Genomic DNA, 7,167 nt, shown 5'->3' with positions numbered 1-7,167 from the left:
CTGCCCCTCTGCTCCGCTCTCGTGAGACCCCACCGGGAGAACTGCGTCCAGCAATGGGGCCCCCAATATAAGAAGGACATAGACCTGTTGGAGCGGCTTCAGAGGAGGACCGTGAAGATGCTCCGAGGGCTGGAGCCCCTCTGCTCTGAGGACAGGCTGAGAGAGTTTGGGGTGTTCAGCCGGAGAAGAGAAGGCTCTGGGCAGACCTTAGAGCCCTTTCCAGTCCATGAAGGGTCTCCAGGAAGGCTGGGGAGGGACTTTGGATCAGGGAGGGGAGCCATAGGACGAGGGGGGATGATTTTAAACTGAAAGAGGGGAGATTTAGATTAGCTATTATATAGAATTTATTTACTGTGAGGGTGGTGAGACACTGGCCCAGGTTGCCTAGAGAAGCTCTGGATGCCACATCCCCGGAAATGTTCAAGGCTGGGTTGGACGAGGCTCACCAAGTTGGCCAGCCTGCTGACAAAGATATGCCCACGAGTGCTGGGGGAGCTGGCTGGTGTCATTTCAAGGCTGCTTTTGGTCACCTTTGAAACGCCAGGGCAAGCAGGGAGTTCTCTGGTGACAGGAAAAAGGCAGACACTTGCACCCATTTTCAAGCAGGGCGAGAGGGAGTATCCAGGAACTACCAAGACCCAAGACCTACGGGAAGCCTTCTGGAGCATTCGCTGGTCACCAGGAAAAGGATGTTGAGAGAAGTCAGTTGAGGCAACTTCTTTCTCCTCGTTGTCTAGAAAGGGAAGTCTGGACCACTTGATTTGACATAGACATCTGCGTGGAGAAGTCTGATGCTGGGGGAGAGCAGCCTGCTGCCTCTCTTCACCTAAAATGGGGTCGCTCTTCACTTACCCTGGATGGAAAGGAACCGGGAGTGTTCATGGATGTTTTAGAGACCCCTTGAGGTTGACACTGTGACACAGACGTGTTGAGATGAGTGCAAATCTGGCCACCCAAAGCCAGGGTGTTTCGCTGAAGCTGGTCACCCTGTTCCCAGGATGAGGTGAGAGAGCCTGCCACCTCAGGGGGTGTCTCTCCATGCCAAGAGTGAGGAGTGGCACGGATGCTCCTGGGTGAAGAGTGGTTTCAGCGCATTTTATGCTGCAGGCCTGATTATGATAGAAATGCTTAGAAAATGTCAATAAAAATGAAACAAAGTAGAAATGAGGAAAGATCTAAAGCCAAGAAAATGTTTTAATACAAATTTCATCTTTTTTAAGTTCTTTGTGTTTATTTCCTCCTTGCTTAGCTTTGTTTTGTTTTGACACATAAGTCTGTGGGGGATTTCATGAATATTTTTTTCATTTTCTATTTTGAAAGAAAAAAGGTTTTCTAGAACTGGGGTGGGATGTAGCTACAGTACACAGATGTCTTAAGGGACACAGATGCCTGGTGCCACTGCAGGTGTCCTCATCTTCTGCCTGGCCTCCGTCAGCAGCTCCCAAGGGGCTCTGGTCCTCTGCAGGAGACCTCCTGTCCTGGGTGACAGTGGCTGGTCACAGGGAAATCCATCAGGTATACCGGGGCACCTACAAGCGGCACGCGATGTCCATGGTCAGAAGCTGAGCTGCGCCTGGAAAGGGGAAGAACTGCTGGCAACTTTTAAAAAAACACATCAGCACCTTCTTGTCAGCTGAGATGATTGAAAATTTTGAGTAAAATGATGAAGCTTGTGCGCGGTGACAAAATGGGAATTTCTAGGAAGCACATTAATTGCAGGAGAAGAAATACGTTCCTACCCCTGTACTATCCTCGCCAGGACTCTGTCCATGTTACTGCGTATTTAACCTGCCTCATTTTTCCAGCCATCCAGGTCTAAAGGCATCTTCTCAGCAGACCATCTGCACCTGTGTCATTTCCATGGGTCTCTAGTTTTCCTTTCCCCTTCCCCCTTGTTCAGTCAAAACCTTCTCAACCACCCACATTGAAGCTTTGTGCTTCGGGGAGTTAGAAGCCTGCCCTTGTCTTTCCAAAGTCGGATTATCTCTTCCGCTGACTCCTTCACCGTGCTTATACCTACCATTTCCCATCTCTCCGTCTGAAACATTTCTAGCGAGGTTGTCCGGTGGGGATGGCGAACTTCATTAGAGGCCGCTTCAACTTAGCATTCAGTTGAGGAGTGTGCGTTGTTGTTTGTTAAACTTCCCCACGCTTTCCTTCTGTTTGTTTGCAATAAGAGAGGTTCTGCCATGGCTGTGGGCAGCGAGTCTCTCAGGAAAGCAATGGGGAGGTGGTGCAGAGGAGCTGTAACCTCCAGCTGCAGAGTGCAGTGGAGAAGGGTGATGTAAGGAAAAGGGATGCAAGTCCCAGGGGGCGATGAGAGACACGGCAGGACTGGGGAGGTGAGGAATCCGGTTGTCCACGCAGTGTCTGACCTCCAGGAGGAGCTGGTCCTACCCATCCTGACATCATCACAAGACCCCCTACATCAATACTGGTTGGAGAATGCTGCGATCACTTCTTTTGTAAACTTAAAAACTAATACGATAACCTTAAAAAGAAAAAATACTTTTGTATTAAATACTCAGTGAAATTTTCCCCTTTACATACGCTCCAGAGACCTCTCCAATTAGCTATCCAGGACTTGAAGATTGAAGAAAATAATTGGAAGAGACATGGCTTTTTTTGCATTTCAGTGAGCCCCGTGGTGTATTTGGTGCTGAGACCATGAGCCTCGGTCACTGAGAGAAGCCTGAACAAGCCGCTGAAGAAGTCAATGTCAGAAGCATCCCCTGTGGTTCCAGGGAGTATTACTGGGTCCCATGGAGGGCCATTGCCAACAGAGCCTCCCTGGGGCTGGTTAGAGGAGACCATTGGAGGCAGAGATGCCAGCTAGGCAAAGGCGATGTAAAGGTGGCTCTGATGCTGAGTACACCTTAAAGCATTGTGTCAAGACAAAGGGCCGTGTCCTGACCCCCAGCCCCTGGAAAGGGAGATCCTGTCCCTCACACGTTGCTCAGGGCTCTTCCTGGGGCACTGTGATGTGGGAATATGTGATGCCAAGGGCAGGACTACAGCACAATGCCTATGGGTGTCTCCTGGGTGGTGTGAGGAGGCCTCCAGGTCCTTGTGCAATAAGGTTAAGGTGTCTCTTTGTAGGCCTTGGCGGTCCAGGTAACAGCCGTAGCCCAGGGGATTAAGATCTTGGCTCTGCTGGGGGCTTTTAGCCTTGCCACAGCTCTTGATCCTCTCCACCACAGGCTGTCCTACAGTGTCGCACACCTGCGGCTCTTTCCCCACAGGCTGCCAACATCTGCCTTGCTTCCCGACCCTGGTCTCACCAGACCAACTCACTATGATTACTGATATCTCTCTACTCCCTGGCTGCTCCCTGAAACACAAAGCCAGGGGCTAATCCAGACTCCCTCAGGGTGACTTCTTGTAGCACAGGACTACTCTTGGAGAGATAGTTCTTTCTCTTTGTGTCGGGTCTCAGCCTCCCAAGCTGCACTTTGAGGCATTATTTCCTTCTCATGCTGCTTCCCACTATGAAGAAAAGCTCCACCATCTCTGAGACCTCCCTTCAAGCACTCTCAGGCTACTCTGATACTGCCTTGAGCCTCTCCACCCCTGGGCCAAAGATGACCATGTCCCCCAACCTCTACACACAGAACACGCTCTTGAGGCTCTGAACCCCATCTTGGCAGACCTCCTCTGGGCACTCTCCAGCTCTTCCCAACTCTACAAAATGGGGAGCTGTAGAGAGCGTGTCCGGGGTTCGGCTGGGATAGAGTTCATTTTCTTCCTAATAGCCGGTATCGTGCTATGGTTTGGATTTAGGGTGGGAATAATGTTGATAACACACTGATGTTTTAGTTGTTGCTGAGCAGTGCCTACACCGAGTCAAGGACTACTCGGCTTCTCACGCCCTGCCAGCGAGGAGGCTGGAGCTGCACCGGAAGCCAGGAGGGGGCACAGCCAGGACAACTGACCCAAAGTGGCCAAAGGGATACTCCATACCGTATGACGTCATGCTCAGCACATAAAGTGGGGGGAGTTGGTGTGGGGGCAGTGAGCGCTGCTTGGAGATGGGCTGAGTATTGGTCAGCGGGTGCTGAGCAATTGCATTGTGCATCACTTCTTTTGTGTATTTGTCGCAGACGAAGTGATGATCCCTTCCCTTCCCTTCCCTTCCCTTCCCTTCCCTTCCCTTCCCTTCCCTTCCCTTCCCTTCCCTTCCCTTCCCTTCCCTTCCCTTCCCTTCCCTTCCCTTCCCTTCCCTTCCCTTCCCTTCCCTTCCCTTCCCTTCCCTTCCCTTCCCTTCCCTTCCCTTCCCTTCCCTTCCCTTCCCTTCCCTTCCCTTCCCTTCCCTCCCCTTCCCTCCCCTTCCCTTCCCTTCCCTCCCCTTCCCTCCCCTTCCCTTCCCTTCCCTCCCCTCCCCTCCCCTCCCCTCCCCTCCCCTCCCCTCCCCTCCCCTCCCCTCCCCTCCCTTCCCTTCCCTTCCCTTCCCTTCCCTTCCCTTCCCTTCCCTCCCCTCCCCTCCCCTCCCCTCCCCTCCCCTCCCTTCCCTTCCCTTCCCTTCCCTTCCCTAGACACCAAGGGTTGAGTCTTAAAGCCAACCCTTGGTCTCTAAGAGGTCACATCATGAAATTGAGCTATTTGCTCCTGAAACCATGGAGCCACAGGCCCTTTTGGTGAGCAGTTGCTCCTGCCTATTCTTTGCACCAACTCTGGAAGAAGAGACAAGGCTTCAGGCAGTGCACTGCGGAGATGCCATTTCATTCCAGAGAAGCTATGGGAGAGTCCACTCTGACCCAGTTGGAGATAGACTTTTATATGAGGCTCAGATGAGACCTTTACATGGCCTCTAGGTGAGACAGACCATGTGAGGCTTCGGTTAAGCGCAACAAATCTAACCATTTGTGCAGAAATGTAATAACCACAAATGGGACTAGATAGAAGGAAGAATATCTTTACAATGAGGGTGGTGAAACAGTGGCCCAGGTTGCCCAGGGAGGTTATAGATGCTCCACCACGGAAACATTCAAGGTCAGGTTGGACGGGGCGCTGAGCAACCTGATGTAGTTGAAGATGTCCCTGCTCGTGGCGGGGGCGTTGGACTAGATGACCTTTGAAGGTCCCTTCCCAAACCATTCTATGATTCTCTGATCCTATGAAGAACAACAATAATGATAACAATAACAATAAAGATAATAAAATTGAGGTGATCCTTCCCCTTTATTCAGCGCTGCTGAGGTCACACCTGGAGTACTGTGTCTGGTTCTGGGCTCTTAAGAAAGACATGGACATACAAAGGGCCACAAAGATGATGAAGGGATCAGAGGCTCTCACATACGTGACTGTTTGGCCTGGAGCAGAGAAGGCTCAGGGTGAGTCTTACTATAAATATGTGACGAGACGGAGCAAAGATGGATCCAGGCTCTTTTTGGTGGTGGCCAGCAACAGGACCAGAGGAAATGGGCCTGAAATGCAGGAGGTTCCCTCTGGACATCAGGAAACACTTTTTCATTGTGAGGGTGACTGAGCACTGACACAGGTTGTCCAGAGGGACTGTGGAGTCTCCCTCTTTGGAGATCTTCAAAAGCCATCTGGACATGATTCCAGAAATATGGCTTTAGGTGCCCCCGCTTGAGCAGTGGGGTTGGACCACATCTCCAGAGGTCCCTTCTAACCTCAACCTTTCTGTGATTCTGTTATCCTGTGAGAACTGGTAATAAAAGAAAGTACATGCCTGGAATGAGATATGATAGAACACTTTTAAAGAGTGATGAGAACTTTTTAATTACTGAAAAGTGCCCCTGAAATCACCTTCCTGATGGCCTCCTTGAGCTCCTTGTTCCTCATGCTGTAGATGAGGGGGTTCACTACTGGAGGCAACAGTGTGTACAGAACAGTCACCACCAGATCCAGGGATTGGGAGGTGACGGAGCGGGGCTTGAGCCCTGCAAAGATGGCAGTGCTGAGAAACAGGGAGACCACGGCCAGGTGAGGGAGGCACGTGGAAAAGGCTTTGTGCCGTCCCTGCTCAGAGGGGATCCTCAGCACGACCCTGAAGATCTGCACATAGGATAGTAAGATGAACACAAAACAACCAAGCGCAAAAAAGGCAGAAAACATGGTAAGCCTGACTTCCCTGAGGTAGGATTCTGAGCAGGAGAGCTTGAGGATCTGGGGGATTTCACAGAAATACTGGTTTATACCATTGCCTTGGCAAAGTGGTACCAAAAATGTATTGGCCGTGTGCAGGAGAGCAGTGAGAAACCCACTGCCCCAGGCAGCTGCTGCCATGTGGACACAAGCTCTGCTGCCCAGGAGGGTCCCGTAGTGCAGGGGTTTGCAGATGGCCACGTAGCGGTCATAGGACATGACGGTGAGAAGAAAATACTCTCCTGCAATCCAGAAGAGATACAGAAAGACCTGGGCAACACAATCTGAGTAGGAGATGGCCTTGGTGTCCCAGAGGGAATTGGCCATGGCTTTGGGGAGAATGGTGGAGATGGAGCCCAGGTCAAGAACAGAGAGGTTGAGGAGGAAGAAGTACATGGGGGTGTGGAGGCGGTGGTCACAGGCGATGGTGGTGATGATGAGGCCGTTGGCCAGGAGGGCAGCCAGGTAGATGCCCAGGAAGAGCCCGAAGTGCAAGAGCTGCAGCTCCCGTGTGTCTGCGAATGCCAGGAGGAGGAACTCAGTGATGGAGCTGCTGTTGGACATTTGCTGCTTCGAGGTGTTGGGACCTATCCATGGAGGAAAAGGCAGTGACAAGCTAGGACAGGCATCTCTGAGGAAAACCTACACCGTTTCTCATAGAAACCCCGCAAACTGCCTCGCCCCTTTGGCATGTCCCTTTTGTCAGCTCTGACTGCTGCTGGCTGAGGATGCCACTGGGAGCACGGGGCTCTCTGTGAGCTGCACACAAGTCAGTCCTCTACAGCAATAGGTAAATGGGGGAATCTCTGGTTAAATCCACTTGGGAGATCAGAGGTTTTCAGCATTATTGCTCCCAGTTCTCCCGACTGCGGAGCAGAGCTGTGGGGATTTTGTCCGATTTGATTCTAGTGGCCCCACCGCAACTGAGACGTGTTTTGAAGGCAGAAATCCTTGGCATTTCTGCTGCTTTTGAAGAGAAACCCTGTGGGTCTGGAGAAGCAAAGGGGCTGTCCCTTAGTGCAGGGTGAGAAGATCTGTCTGTCTGTCCGCCTTGTTCTC

General features: G+C 51.7%; 1 protein-coding gene across 1 annotated transcript; it reads right to left on the bottom strand.

The window, feature by feature from the left end:
- Nucleotides 1–5,739: 5,739 nt before the first annotated feature.
- LOC134507655 (olfactory receptor 14J1-like) lies at nucleotides 5,740–6,672 on the bottom strand. Its single transcript, XM_063318448.1, has one exon. It carries the CDS (start codon nucleotides 6,670–6,672, stop codon nucleotides 5,740–5,742), a length of 933 nt encoding a protein of 310 aa, XP_063174518.1.
- Between the last annotated feature and the right edge of the window lie 495 nt (nucleotides 6,673–7,167).

Source organism: Chroicocephalus ridibundus, chromosome 25 (assembly GCF_963924245.1).
Source record: "Chroicocephalus ridibundus chromosome 25, bChrRid1.1, whole genome shotgun sequence".
Taxonomy (NCBI): Eukaryota; Metazoa; Chordata; class Aves; order Charadriiformes; family Laridae; genus Chroicocephalus; species Chroicocephalus ridibundus.
The sequence above is the reverse complement of the archived record's forward strand: the minus strand, read 5'-3'. Positions and strand labels throughout refer to the sequence as shown.

Bases quoted from the DNA above. Each gene is read 5' to 3' on its own strand.
- LOC134507655 (XM_063318448.1), bottom strand. From the start codon at position 6,672: ATGTCCAACAGCAGCTCCATCACTGAGTTCCTCCTCCTGGCATTCGCA.